The sequence below is a fragment of the Chanos chanos genome, chromosome 4, assembly GCF_902362185.1.
Source record: "Chanos chanos chromosome 4, fChaCha1.1, whole genome shotgun sequence".
In the NCBI taxonomy this organism is placed as follows: Eukaryota; Metazoa; Chordata; class Actinopteri; order Gonorynchiformes; family Chanidae; genus Chanos; species Chanos chanos.
The window spans coordinates 495,552-511,178 of NC_044498.1; the positions used below are offsets into that span (position 1 = coordinate 495,552).

At 47.3% G+C, this 15,627-nt stretch overlaps 1 protein-coding gene across 1 annotated transcript in view; it reads left to right on the forward strand.

The window, feature by feature from the left end:
* Positions 1-13,585, forward strand: part of prrc2c (proline-rich coiled-coil 2C) — a 36,906-nt gene extending 23,321 nt beyond the window's left edge. Inside the window, 16 exon segments of the mRNA XM_030770330.1 lie at positions 193-278; positions 465-659; positions 808-1,059; positions 2,010-2,102; positions 2,240-2,341; positions 2,621-2,807; positions 2,971-3,174; positions 4,290-4,426; positions 4,521-4,663; positions 4,755-4,989; positions 5,245-5,355; positions 7,888-8,094; positions 8,239-8,342; positions 8,749-8,875; positions 12,355-12,579; positions 12,761-13,585. Coding sequence (XP_030626190.1) covers positions 193-278; positions 465-659; positions 808-1,059; positions 2,010-2,102; positions 2,240-2,341; positions 2,621-2,807; positions 2,971-3,174; positions 4,290-4,426; positions 4,521-4,663; positions 4,755-4,989; positions 5,245-5,355; positions 7,888-8,094; positions 8,239-8,342; positions 8,749-8,875; positions 12,355-12,579; positions 12,761-13,018 — 2,666 coding nt within the window. The 3' untranslated portion in view covers positions 13,019-13,585.
* Positions 13,586-15,627: the final 2,042 nt, after the last annotated feature.

Sequence of the window (15,627 nt, forward strand, 5' to 3'; positions counted from 1 at the left end):
GTTCTCCCCCCCTGCACTGGCTTAAGAGTTTTCTGTTTTTGTTGTGTGTGTGTAACGTCTGCGTGTGTGTGTAACGTCTGCGCGCGTGTGTGTAACGTCTGCGCGTGTGTGTAACGTCTGCGCGTGTGTGTAACGTCTGCGCGTGTGTGTAACGTCTGCGTGTGTGTGTAACGTCTGCGCGTGTAATTTTAGTCGGACCCATCAGCCCTCCACAGCCTCCGTCAGTCAGTGCCTGGAATAAACCGCTCACGTCTTTCACTGGCGCAGTTACGTCTGAGGTGAGCTGTGCTTCTGTACACAGTGAAATACACTAGACAGCCTCTGGTCTGTGTGCTCACTGGGCTGACTCAGAGGTTGTCTCTGATCTGTATGTGTATGTGTGTGATCAGTGGGATGATGATTTGATGATGACGATGATGATGAAGATGATGATAAGTATGGTGTGTGTGTTTGTGTGTGTGTAGGGGGTGAAGGGTGGCTCAGAGGCTGGCATGGAGCTTGGCATAGACAGTATTCAGTTTGGTGCCCCGTCCTCAGCGGGCAGCACAGACAGTGATGGAGTGCCTGTTCTACTGGAGAAAGGTTCTGAGAACAAACTGCCTGAGCCCAAAGAACAGAGACAGAAACAGCACCGTGCCGGACCCATCAAACCTCAGAAGGTACACACACACACACAACCCTCTTCATAACGACCCACTCTGCTGGTATGCTGTAACAAATACACACACACACCCCTTCATGTCTATTCACTGTGTTGTACTATCACACACACACACACACAAAGCTCACGTAATGTGTGTCTCACAGCTTGCAGACATGGTTCCTCCAGAGCCGAAGGAGTACAAACCAGGCCCCATCGGGAAAGAGCGTTCACTGAAGAACCGCAAGGCCACAGACGGGCGGCAGTCCGACAGCGAAGGCCTAGAGAAGGGGGGGCCCGGAGGAGGAAGGGACAGAGACTCCAGTTCTCCCAGTAAAGACGGCAAAGTTCCCGAACTGGGCGGAGACATTGAGGGCATGATCACCGTCCCCTCAGCTGAATATACCAACAGTTCTAAAGTACGAGGCCCAAACCTTCAGGCACCATGTGTTTCTCAGACTGTTACACTCAAACCTGCTCATCACGGGTCACAGCAAACCACAGCGTAGACTCAGGGCTGAAGCATTGGTTAGGGTCAGGGCTGAAGCACTGGTTAGGGTCAGGGCTGAAGCACTGGTTAGGGTCAGGGCTGAAGCATTGGTTAGGGTCAGGGCTGAAGCACTGGTTAGGGTCAGGGCTGAAGCATTGGTTAGGGTCAGGGCTGAAGCACTGGTTAGGGTCAGGGCTGAAGCACTGGTTAGGGTCAGGGCTGAAGCACTGGTTAGGGTCAGGGCTGAAGCACTGGTTAGGGTCAGGGCTGAAGCACTGGTTAGGGTCAGGGCTGAAGCACTGGTTAGGGTCAGGGCTGAAGCATTGGTTAGGGTCAGGGCTGAAGCACTGGTTAGGGTCAGGGCTGAAGCATTGGTTAGGGTCAGGGCTGAAGCATTGGTTAGGGTCAGGGCTGAAGCACTGGTTAGGGTCAGGGAGCGTAACTGATGTCCAGACATTGGCAGCACATCCTGACTGCAGGTCAAGTTAGACCAGTAAACAGCCCTCAGTCCTCAGTTCCCTACCATTCCAACCTTTAATTGAGTAGTTGATGGTCAGACAGAGGTGGTGTGCTGTGATCAGTCTGATGTTGACTGTGATGCTGTGAATAGTCTGATGTTGAGTTAACAGTCTGATGTTGAGTTAACAGTCTGATGTTGAGTGGTGTGCTGTGAACAGTCTGATGTTGAGTGAACAGTCTGATGTTGAGTTAACAGTCTGATTTTGAGTGGTGTGCTGTGATCAGTCTGATGTTGAGTGAACAGTCTGATGTTGAGTGAACAGTCTGATGTTGAGTGGTGTGCTGTGATCAGTCTGATGTTGAGTGATCAGTCTGATGTTGAGTGAACAGTCTGATGTTGAGTGTGGTGTTTCACTGCAGGAGTCTGTGACTGACTACACAACACCGTCCTCTTCACTGGCCGACACTGTTCCCACAGCAGGCAACAAAATGGAGGACAGCATAGTTGCCAATGTGAGTATTTTCAGACAGAATGTGTGCGCGCGCGTGTGTGTGTGTGTGTGCGTGTGTGTGTGTGCCTGTGTACCTGTGCCTGTGTACCTGTGCCTATGTACCTGTGTGTTTCTCATTCCTGTTTCTCTCTCTGTCAGGTGGCCTTGCCCCATGCGTTGCCTCTGCCGCGTAGGGAGGCTCTGCAGCAGGGCTCCAGTTTGGCCACAGTATCTCCTGCCACGGTCGACCTCACGCTCAAGGTCTGTTCACCCAGGCATCTCCCTAATCACAGCCTCAGTGCTTCTGTGTAACTCTGTCTCTCTATACAATTTACAATTTACCTCACACTCAAGATCTGTTCACCCAGGCATCTCCCTAATCACAGCCTCAGTGCTTCTGTGTAACTCTGTCTCTCTATGCATCTCATTCAGTTCCTTATGTTAAGGACTACGAGTCCCCTATCAAAAAAGGTGTCTGTCTTATGCACTGTGGTTGTAATGCACTGTGGTTGTAATGCACTGTGGTTGTAACGTGTGTAGATGGAATCGGCACGCAAGGCGTGGGAGAACTCACCCAGTCTGGGCGAGAAGAGTTCTCCGGTCACCTCCTCTGCTTCTCCCATCACCAGTGGTGGAGGCGCAGGGAACACCTCCTTCAGTTCATTCTCCAGTGCCTCCATGCCTCAGATTCCAGTAGCTTCTGTCACACCCAGTACCTCCCTGTCAGGTTTGTGTGTGTAAAAATGACACTTGAAAATACCAAGAGCCACATTTTATTGCTGTTAGTGGAGAAAATGCATTAGTCTGAAAGGAAACAGGTGTGTTGTTTTTTGATGCTCTGCCTCATCTGGTAGTGTGTAAAAAGGTCGATTGTTGATGCCTTTGCTCAGGGGCAGGGACCTACACCACCTCATCTCTAACCACTAAGACCACGTGTGCGTCGGATCCTCCCAACATCTGTAAGGTCAAACCACAGCAGCTGCAGGGCTCCGCCATGTCCAGCGCCAGCTTCTCTCAGCTGGGCTGTGTCCCCTCCCTGTTACCACAGCAACAGCAGCAAAGCCCACAGGTGTTCGTCTCCCAGTCTGCAGCAGGTACGGAAACACACACACACACACACACACACACACACACACACACACAGTGTCTCCAGATTAGCACACACTCATATGCACACCCAACACACACACTTCTCTGTTCACACCTCAACAAAAAAACACACACACACAAACAGAGTCCAGGGCAGTGCCCTTTATCTGAATGGAAGCTGTGATGTCACTCATGCATTAAACTTTAACCTGTCATTACAAGTTTGTCTGACTTTGCGTACAGTTCGGTGAAAGTGGTCTTTATAAATGTCAGAGTAACATGTGACCATCAGCATCATACAGTAATGCTCATACTTTATCAAATGTATGCTGTTTTAGTCAAATAATCTTTGAATGTTTCAAATCAACTGGCTGCCAATCAGATTTCCAAACCACAATCATTTATTCAACTCCATTTTTATCAGTTCTGTTCTTAAATGGTTAACTGTTTTATCAGTTCTGTGCTTAAATGGTTAACTGTTTTATCAGTTCTGTTCTTAAATGGTTAACTGTTTTATCAGTTCTGTTCTTAAATGGTTAACCGTTTATCAGTTCTGTTCTTAAATGGTTAACTGTTTTATCAGTTCTGTTCTTAAATGGTTAACTGTTTTATCAGTTCTGTGCTTAAATGGTTAACTGTTTTATCAGTTCTGTTCTTAAATGGTTAACTGTTTTATCAGTTCTGTTCTTAAATGGTTAACTGTTTTATCAGTTCTGTGCTTAAATGGTTAACTGTTGACGCTTCACCCTTGTTATGAGCCCACGCCGTCTGTTAAAGTCGGGATACGGAAACGTTATCCTTAACGTGTTCTGTCTCCTCTTTCTGCCGAGTCCGTGTCTCTGTGAATAAATGTGTATATCTGTGTGATCCAGATTAGAGATCGGTTCTCTGTGTGAATACATGTGTATATCTGTTGGATCCGGATTAGAGGTCTGTTGTCTGTGTGAATAAATGTGTATATCTGTGTGATCCGGATTAGAGATCTGGTCTCTGTGTGAATAAATGTGTATATCTGTGTGATCCGGATTAGAGATCTGGTCTCTGTGTGAATAAATGTGTATATCTGTGTGATCCGGATTAGAGATCTGTTCTCTGTATTTTCTTGTTTCTGATCATTTAGGTTCTGCAGCTCAGATCCCAGCATTCTACATGGATACCAGTCACCTGTTCAGCACACCACACCCCCGTTTGGCCCCGCCCTCCTTGGCTCCACCCTCCTTGGCTCAGCAACAGGGCTTTCAGCCTGGCCTCTCCCAGGTAAACACACCCACAACACCCTCACTGTATATGCCTGAATGTTATATCGTAATCTGCCTTTATAACTGTATTTAATATTGACTGATCTCTTTAGCCAACAGCAGTCCAGCAGATCCCAATTCCCATCTACGCCCCTCTGCAGGGACAGCCTCAGCACCAGGCCCAGCTGGGCCTCAGCACCGGCCCACCTGTGTCCCAGCCCCAGGACCTGTTCAGCTCCTCCATGCAGCCGTACAGGTAAAGCCTCCTGTCTCCAGCCCGTCTGTGGCCCCGTGTGTGCTCCAGCGTAAAGGCTGCATCATGGTCCTCTGCTCTGCCGTCTCCTCAGGTCCCAGCAGGCGTACATGCAGAACAGCCTGTCTCAGCCCTCTCCCATGATGCTGTCGGGCACGGCCTTGCACAGCTACCCCGGGGTGCAGCCCCCCGACCTGGGCAAACCTCAGTCCAGCCTGGCCTTCCAGCAGACCTCCAGCACCCAGCACATCCCCATTCTGTTTGAGCCCCAGTTAAACCAGCCATCAGGACTGGGTGCATCGCAGCTCATAGACACACACTTACTACAGGTCTGGATCTCACCCTGTCACCCTCCACCCCCCTTTTATTCACTTGACTCCCCTGATTAAACCCAAAATAAACCAGAACACATCCCTCTCACTGTTTCTCTGCTTTCTGATTTAATTTGTCAAAAGCTGCCCAGTTCCCATCTTTCCTCACTTGTCTGTGTGGTTTTGGTGCGATGCTGTTGGTGATTTGTGGATTTGAATTGAATAAGACTGAAATCTGCTCCTCATGTGTTAATGTGGCACTGTGCATTACAGGCTCGTCAGGGCATGAATCAACATTCAAATCTGTACTCAGGACAAGTACAACAGCACACACAAAACAGCTACTACAGCTCCACACAGAGTCCCAGCTCTGCCCTGCAACAGGTACACACACACATGCGCGCACACACAACAACAACAACAACATATCTTTACAAACCTTCATCTTTTATTCATGTCTGTGTTGAGATGTGAGCGTGGGTTTGTAAACCTAAGACACAGACTGATATATATGTCTGTATTGAGGTGTGAGTGTAGGGACACACACTGATATATGTCTGTGTTGAGGTGTGAGTGTAGGGACACACACTGATATATGTCTGTGTTGAGGTGTGAGTGTAGGGACACACTGATATATATGTCTGTGTTGAGGTGTGAGTGTAGGGACACGCTGATATATATGTCTGTGTTGAGGTGTGAGTGTAGGGACACACTGATATATGTCTGTGTTGAGGTGTGAGTGTCGGGACACACACTGATATATGTCTGTGTTGAGGTGTGAGTGTAGGGACACACACTGATATATGTCTGTGTTGAGGTGTGAGTGTAGGGACACACACTGATATATGTCTGTGTTGAGGTGTGAGTGTAGGGACACACACTGATATATGTCTGTGTTGAGGTGTGAGTGTAGGGACACACACTGATGTGTGTCTGTGTTGAGGTGTGAGTGTAGGGACACACTGATATATGTCTGTGTTGAGGTGTGAGTGTAGGGACACACTGATATATGTCTGTGTTGAGGTGTGAGTGTAGGGACACACACTGATATATGTCTGTGTTGAGGTGTGAGTGTAGGGACACACTGATATATGTCTGTGTTGAGGTGTGAGTGTAGGGACACACACTGATATATGTCTGTGTTGAGGTGTGAGTGTAGGGACACACACTGATATATATGTCTGTGTTGAGGTGTGAGTGTAGGGACACACACTGATATATGTCTGTGTTGAGGTGTGAGTGTAGGGACATACACTGATATATATGTCTGTGTTGAGGTGTGAGTGTAGGGACACACACTGATTTATGTCTGTGTTGAGGTGTGAGTGTAGGGACACACACTGATATATATGTCTGTGTTGAGGTGTGAGTGTAGGGACACACACTGATTTATGTCTGTGTTGAGGTGTGAGTGTAGGGACACACACTGATGTGTGTCTGTGTTGAGGTGTGAGTGTAGGGACACACACTGATATATGTCTGTGTTGAGGTGTGAGTGTAGGGACACACACTGATATGTGTCTGTGTTGAGGTGTGAGTGTAGGGACACACACTGATATATGTCTGTGTTGAGGTGTGAGTGTAGGGACACACTGATATGTGTCTGTGTTGAGGTGTGAGTGTAGGGACACACACTGATATATGTCTGTGTTGAGGTGTGAGTGTAGGGACACACACTGATATATGTCTGTGTTGAGGTGTGAGTGTAGGGACACACACTGATATATGTCTGTGTTGAGGTGTGAGTGTAGGGACACACTGATATATATGTCTGTGTTGAGGTGTGAGTGTAGGGACACACACTGATATATATGTCTGTGTTGAGGTGTGAGTGTAGGGACACACACTGATATATATGTCTGTGTTGAGGTGTGAGTGTAGGGACACACACTGATATATGTCTGTGTTGAGGTGTGAGTGTAGGGACATACACTGATATGTGTCTGTGTTGAGGTGTGAGTGTAGGGACACACACTGATATATGTCTGTGTTGAGGTGTGAGTGTAGGGACACACTGATATATATGTCTGTGTTGAGGTGTGAGTGTAGGGACACACTGATATATGTCTGTGTTGAGGTGTGAGTGTAGGGACATACACTGATATATATGTCTGTGTTGAGGTGTGAGTGTAGGGACACACACTGATATATATGTCTGTGTTGAGGTGTGAGTGTAGGGACACACTGATATATGTCTGTGTTGAGGTGTGAGTGTAGGGACACACTGATATATGTCTGTGTTGAGGTGTGAGTGTAGGGACACACTGATATATGTCTGTGTTGAGGTGTGAGTGTAGGGACACACACTGATATATGTCTGTGTTGAGTTGTGAGTGTAGGGACACACTGATATATGTCTGTGTTGAGGTGTGAGTGTAGGGACATACACTGATATATGTCTGTGTTGAGGTGTGAGTGTAGGGACACACACTGATATATGTCTGTGTTGAGGTGTGAGTGTAGGGACACACACTGATATATATGTCTGTGTTGAGGTGTGAGTGTAGGGACACACACTGATATATGTCTGTGTTGAGGTGTGAGTGTAGGGACATACACTGATATATGTCTGTGTTGAGGTGTGAGTGTAGGGACATACACTGATATATGTCTGTGTTGAGGTGTGAGTGTAGGGACACACACTGATATATGTCTGTGTTGAGTTGTGAGTGTAGGGACACACTGATATATGTCTGTGTTGAGGTGTGAGTGTAGGGACACACACTGATATATGTCTGTGTTGAGGTGTGAGTGTAGGGACACACACTGATATATATGTCTGTGTTGAGGTGTGAGTGTAGGGACACACACTGATATGTGTCTGTGTTGAGGTGTGAGTGTAGGGACATACACTGATATATGTCTGTGTTGAGGTGTGAGTGTAGGGACACACACTGATTTACCGACTCCCTCCAGGTGACTGTCCCTCTGCCTGGGTCCCAGCTGTCCCTGCCCAATTTCGGCTCTGGAGGGGGGCAGCCGCTCCTGGCTTTGCCCCAGTCACTTCCCCCGACACCCCCACAGGCTCAGCCCCCCAGCCTGGGCCGACAGCCCCCTGGCAACCAGCCCTACCGCAGCCTGATTGGCCAGAACACACACAACATCATACAGCCCTCCAGCAAGGTAAGCACTACCCTCTGCCAGAGACGCGTCCTGCCTCCACCTGGTCTGTCAGAGACGCTCCACTCCAGTTCAGCTTCAGTGTGGCGGTGGGGGTGTGTGTGTGTGTGTGTTTCCATAACCATGTTTTCTCTCGGTCTGTTACAGATGTGTGAGATAGACCTGAAGCTGTTTGGCAGTGGTATGGATGTCAAACCTGCCACTCCTCCAGTCAGTGCCAGGAGCACCACACCCACCTCCAGCCCTTACAGGTATCTCACACACACACACACGCACAACTACACACACACACGCACACGCAATACACACACACACAACTACACACATACATGCACACACCACATATCACTACTCCATCCAGCCCTTACAGGTATTATACACACACACACACGCAATATACATACACACACAACTACACACATACATACACACACCACACATCACTACTCCATCCAGCCCTACAGGTATTACACACACACACACACACACCACTACACACACACGCAATACACACACACTCACTTCCCACGTGTCTGAGTATCTGGTGTACACTTGGCTGTTTGGAGTCATTCTCAGTTGATGTGAGAAGTGATAAAATGTTAAATCCTAAGGGTCAAACGGTCTTGGTGGGAAAACTGTGTGTGTTCCTGTCCTCAGAGCCAGTTCCACCAGCCCCAGCGGGCAGAGCAGTAAACTCAACAGTATGCTCTATCCCAAACAATTCCAGTCCGGATCCAGCGGCATGCGTATCGCCCAGCACTTCCCCGGACAGTTCAACCCACAGGTCAGATTACATCCACCTGATTTACGCTCCGTTACACACCCGACACACCCGCAGCCTGCCGTACAGACACATTCACATTAGGGTTGGGCGATGTCCACCGAATCGGCATATGACGATGTTTACAGTGAAACGTCGCGGTGGACGTGGACATCGGTTGGGGGAGGGGGGTTGTTGGTCATCTTATATGGTTGAAGTCCGGCCAGGTAATTAGTCTAAACTAGGGCAGCTTAAAATGCAATGCGAAAAATTAGGATTATAACAACCAGAGTGTGACATTAAGTCAGCAAGAGTTTCCTCTAGTCATTACAATATTAGTCAGTTATTGATTCTATTTTTCTTAAACACGAAATCAGTTAAATGTGCAGAGTGAGACATGGAGAAAAAGGGTTAATAACAGTATAACAATTAGGAATTATTTATTTAAGACAGGACAGGGCTCACAAAATTTCGGATAGGCATTCTTCAGATTTTGGTAGCCCAAAATCAGTTTTGACTAGCCCAGATAAGAAAGACCATTTTTATGTAGATATGTTCAAGAAAGCCATAAAAATAACATTTATTTAGCAAGCACAAACTGCAGCAGGCATCATACATAAATCAATCAACAATCATCAAAATAAAAATTCATCTAGATCTGTCAATGCACTGAAACTTGAGTATGAGGACAGGTCAGGCTGAGTAATGGGAGTAATGTGTATGGTGTCAGATTGGGATGACTGAATGCCACTCAACGTCCACATCTGCCTCCTCTCTTGCCTCCAAACCGAGTGCCCTTCATCACATTCTCCATATAGGAAATAGTGAGTGTGTGAACACGCAAAGGTCTTATTCACTATATAGGGAATAGTGAGTGTGTGAACACGCAAGGGTCTTATTCACTATATAGGGAATAGTGAGTGTGTGAACACGCGAGGGTCTTATTCACTATATAGGGAATAGTGAGTGTGTGAACACGCAAGGGTCTTATTCACTATATAGGGAATAGTGAGTGTGTGAACACGCAAAGGTCTTATTCACTATATAGGGAATAGTGAGTGTGTGAACACGCAAGGGTCTTATTCACTATATAGGGAATAGTGAGTGTGTGAACACGCAAGGGTCTTATTCACTATATAGGGAATAGTGAGTGTGTGAACACGCAAGGGTCTTATTCACTATATAGGGAATAGTGAGTGTGTGAACACGCAAGGGTCTTATTCACTATATAGGGAATAGTGAGTGTGTGAACACGCAAGGGTCTTATTCACTATATAGGGAATAGTGAGTGTGTGAACACGCAAGGGTCTTATTCACTATATAGGGAATAGTGAGTGCGTGAACACGCGAGGGTCTTATTCACTATAAAGGGAATAGTGAGTGTGTGAACACGCGAGGGTCTTATTCACTATATAGGGAATAGTGAGTGTGTGAACACGCGAGGGTCTTATTCACTATAGAGGGAATAGTGAGTGTGTGAACACGCGAGGGTCTTATTCACTATAGAGGGAATAGTGAGTGTGTGAACACGTGAGGGTCTTATTCACTATAGAGGGAATAGTGAGTGCGTGAACACGCGAGGGTCTTGTTCACTATAGAGGGAATAGTGAGTGCGTGAACACGCGAGGGTCTTATTCACTATAGAGGGAATAGTGAGTGTGTGAACACGTGAGGGTCTTATTCACTATAGAGGGAATAGTGAGTGCGTGAATACGCGAGGGTCTTATTCACTATAGAGGGAATAGTGAGTGCGTGAACACGCGAGGGTCTTATTCACTATAGAGGGAATAGTGAGTGCGTGAACACGTGAGGGTCTTATTCACTATAGAGGGAATAGTGAGTGCGTGAACAGGCGAGGGTCTTATTCACTATAGAGGGAATAGTGAGTATAGTGAATAAGACCCTCGCGTGTTCACACAGAGGGAATAGTGAGTGCGTGAACACGCGAGGGTCTTATTCACTATAGAGGGAATAGTGAGTGCGTGAATACGCGAGGGTCTTATTCACTATAGAGGGAATAGTGAGTGTGTGAACACGCGAGGGTCTTATTCACTATAGAGGGAATAGTGAGTGCGTGAATACGCGAGGGTATTATTCACTATAGAGGGAATAGTGAGTGCGTGAACACGCATGGGTCTTATTCACTATAGAGGGAATAGTGAGTGCGTGAATACGCGAGGGTCTTATTCACTATAGAGGGAATAGTGAGTGTGTGAACACGCGAGGGTCTTATTCACTATAGAGGGAATAGTGAGTGCGTGAATACGTGAGGGTCTTATTCACTATAGAGAGAATAGTGAGTGCGTGAACACGCATGGGTCTTATTCACTATAGAGGGAATAGTGAGTGCGTGAATACGCGAGGGTCTTATTCACTATAGAGGGAATAGTGAGTGCGTGAATACACGAGGGTCTTATTCACTATATAGGGAATAGTGAGTACGTGAACACGCGAGGGTCTTATTCACTATAGAGGGAATAGTGAGTGTGTGAACACGCGAGGGTCTTATTCACTATATAGGGAATAGTGAGTGCGTGAACACGCGAGCGATTTTTAAACACAGCCCGATTCTTTCCGGCTGACTCGGCAGGGTTTAGTACGGAGGCCCTGAGATGCCGTCGGTTTACATTTGGATTCTGATTCCGTTTTCTCACGATAACGCGTTATTTTTCTTTGTTTTCTCCAGACCTCGACTTATTTGTGTCATTATCATGAAATAACGATACTTTGTTTTCCCGTGATAATGACATAATTAATTTGATATCTTGGTAAAAAGAATCCGTTGTTTTCCGGTAATAATGAATTAATAGGTCAGTGAGGCGGCCTGTCCAGTGTGGGATGGCGTCTGAGAGCAGGAGTATGTCAGTCAGTGCATCCCATTATTACTGCTGAAATAGCCTTATGCCGTACAGCCAGGCACAGGCCGCTTGACCAGTGTTTTATCACAAGAAAACAGTTGTTTTCTCAAGATCTCAAATGAATTATGTCGTTGTCTCGAGAAAACAAAGTTTCGTTATTTCGTACGGGACAATTGTTGTCTCAAAGGTGTAGTTACGTCATTGTCACTTTAGATCTGTGAGGGCTCTACTGGTCAGCATGGTATAGTCAAAATCCACAGCGTAGGACAGGTTCACTTTAGATCTGTGAGGGCTCTACTGGTCAGCACAGTGTAGTCAAAACCCACACCGTAGGGCAGATTCACTTTAGATCTGTGAGGGCTCTACTGGTCAGCACGGTGTAGTCAAAATCCACAGCGTAGGACAGGTTCATACTGGTGTACTGGTTTACCGTTTATACCGTCCACCCCTAAAAGGAAGGGACATGATGATGACTGTCAGCCATCGGCCCGGCCCTAATTCACACGTCCAGAAACACACACACACACACAGGCTAAGCCACAGCTGTTGAGAAATGTGTTGCTGAGAACCCAGATGCATCAGCAGGTGTCTGGAGGCTCCGTCACTCTGACCTCTCATCCACACATTCTGACCTCTCATCCACAGATGTTGTCACAGCCCAATATCGTGTCCCCGCTGGTACGCGCCCAACACACCAACTCCTTTCCTGCCGGTGTGCAGCGCACTCCAATGGGCCCCCCCATGTCCCCCTCCCTGAGCGGAGGTCTCATGCCCCACCCGCGACCCCAGCACCCGCCCCGCGGCCCTCCGGGAGCCCCCATCCCTCCCCGGGGCACGCAGGCCGCTTTAAAGGCGGAGCAGGACCTGAAGGTGAGGCATCATGGGAAATGTATTTCAGAGAGGCATTTGGGTCTGACGGGATCGGGGAGAGTGAGGCATACTGGCCCATCCCGCTGACCTGCGTGTCAGTGTATATTGTATGGGTGTCTGTGTTTAAGGATGAGGGATGATGGTGCTTGTGGGTAATGGAGTTTTGTGATATTGGTTGTAGGCGAAGCAGCGTGCAGAAGTGTTGCAGTCCACCCATAAGTTCTTTTCTGAGCAGCAGCAGCAGCAGCTGAAGGTTCCGGCGAGCAAAGCCACACGCATGGAAGGCGCCGGAAAGTCTATCGATAGCATCGCCCCTAACCACCAGGGGGCGTCCTCTGACCGCGCAGAGTCCGAGAAACCCGCTCCTCTAGCCGGAACCAAGCCCATTCGGACCGGACCCATCAAACCCCAGGCAATCAAACCGGAGGAGGGCAAGTAAGACAGCGTGCGCCTCCCCCGCCTGACTCTCCACACCCTGACAGACGAACGAAGCGACAGACGGCAGAGGCGGAGGAGAGGAGAGACAGTGTGATCCGCGGCTCTGGGGTTAGGTCAGAACAAAGGGGGGGGAGAGTTTCAGTAGTGTGGTATGCACTCTCCCTCCTCCTGTACTCAGCTCCTTCTCTCCTCTCCTCTCCTCTCCTCCATGGAGGAGCGCAGGCCTTACACCGGGGGGCTGCTGTGTCTCCGCCCTCGCTGGAGGCCACATCTGGAGTGAAGGAGAGGATCGTACAGGAGACTGATGCTGAGTGCTCTCTTTTATAGCAATATGATTTAGGCCTGGGTTCTTTCTCTCTCCTCCAGTAGAATCCTATGTATCAGGAGGGCAGATGTTTCCTTTACTCGTTTGAAGAATCTTTTTCTTTTCCTGTTTCTGATTTCTGTAGTTGAAGAAACAAATCTTATTTGAATCTTATTCAGAATGTCTTTTCAGACAAACAAAAGTTTGAGGTTTCGTCCTTGGCTCTTGTTGTTACTTGAACGTGAAGTTTAAGTCACAGAGAAAGACAAAGGGCATCTTAAAAATATATATATAGGTATGCACTCGCACGGGCACACACACACACACACACACATGTTATGAATCTGTGTACACATATCAGCGCGTTGGCAGGTTTGCAGCGGGACTGTCTGGCAGTGTGAGTTTTGCTCTAACACAGAATGACTGACTGTCCTGCTCTATATCTGATCAGTCTTTGATTTCCTGTGGAGGAAAAACCTGAAGTCTGTTGATTTATTGATCAGTTTGATGACTGCAGTCTCTTTCCTCTGGCCTTTTCCTCTGTCCTCTCTGCCTGTGAGAATCAGACGTGTGTGTGTGAGAGAGACAGAGAGAGAGACAGTGTGTGAGAGAGAGAGACAGACAGTGAAATCTCACCTTGAATCTTTAGCCAAAGGTTAGACAATGTCTGGAGTCCTTCAGAGTGATCTGCCTCAGTTTGACAAGGCAGATTATCTCCACCAATAGAAGTGACATTGTGGTTCCTTTTTTTTTTCCTTTTGTAAACGGTTGATTCCTCCAGACCAGGCCTATGATTGACATGTCCTTTCATCATAAATCCCTCCTCCTGACTCATGCAGACCAATGGGAAGCTCTCACTACCATCCCTAGTGTTGTCTCACTGCGCACCGTGGAGCACAGCACAGAAGAGGCGCGTCAGGGTTTGAATTAGAGCAGGCAGTTTACTGTTTGATCTGTATTGAGGTGAATCATTAAGTTTTGATAGCAGTTGGTCTGTAGAGAAGAGGACCAGAGACAAGAAGGAGAGAAAACGAGAAAAGTGTCGTGATTGAACCGTAGTTCAGAGGAGTTTGAACTAAAGGACTTTTTTTCTGTTGTTGTGGCCAGGCTCGATTTGACTGGCTTGACCCTCTCTGATTGGCCCTTCTCCCGTCGCTAGGACAACACCAGGCTGCGGATTCCCCTGCCTGAGTGGGGCCTTGACTGTCTGGTGATGAATAAGAAACAGAGGGAGGGAGAGGGAGTGAATGGATTATGATTTTGTTTTTCTTTTTTTTTTGTTTTTTTTTTTGTTTGTTTTACTTGTCCATGGGTTAAAAGGCTGTATGAAAATGTAAGGTCTTATTTACATTCTCTTGGTTTGGTTACAGAAACTAATAAAACCTTATGCTCATTCTAAGACCTGCAGTGGTTCCTTTTTCTCTGTCGTCCCAGTAGAAGATGGATCAGTTGTAATGACATTGTGACTGAGCACTCTGAGTCATCACCCAGGCACGCGGACAGAGAGTCCCAGAACAGGCTCCCAGTGACATCACCCCAGCCTCTTACAGAACCACAGTCCACATGGAAACCACACATCCAGCCACTCAGCTGGAGGAAAAAAGCATTCGACGCATGTTTTGATCTATAATCTTTATTCTATATATCTTTACTCTTACATTCATTTATACACAGATTAGCCAGTAACAAACAGATCTGAGAAGCTTTGAATCGTTCTACGACATTTGTGAGAAAGAGGGAGTGTTTAGGTTCAGTGTACAGCTCAGGTGGCGCGCTCTACAGGAGGAGTCTGGTACTGCACACCTGCAGCGTCCGGAGATGATTACCATGTTTCACTCTGTGCAGCTCAGTGATGTCCAACTGTGACCACATTAGCCATGTCATATAAAATGTGTGTGCACTGTCATCTGTTCATTTTCATTCAGAAATCATCACAACCACTTAATCAGCAGACCCTCCATCACGTGAACCAGTCAGTCCCTCTGACCACTCTTACAGTGCCCTAAATGACTTCACTACAAATGACTTTACAAGGTCACAGACCAGCAAAAAAAATCATTCCTCTCACAGAAACGCTTTAGTGGGCCAAGCCACTGACCCAGAAACAACAAAGAAAGAAACAGCAAAAGGTCAGAATTTTCCCTCTGATCTGTGTGGCCTGAAGGGGGCGCTAGCCAGTAAACAAATCTCCGACTCTGCAGCACAATCAGACTGATCAGTCACTCATGAGAAAAGAGGGATTTACTTAAATGTGCTCTTTTTTTTCTTAAAGAGCAGGAAGACTGTATTACATAAAGAATCATGTG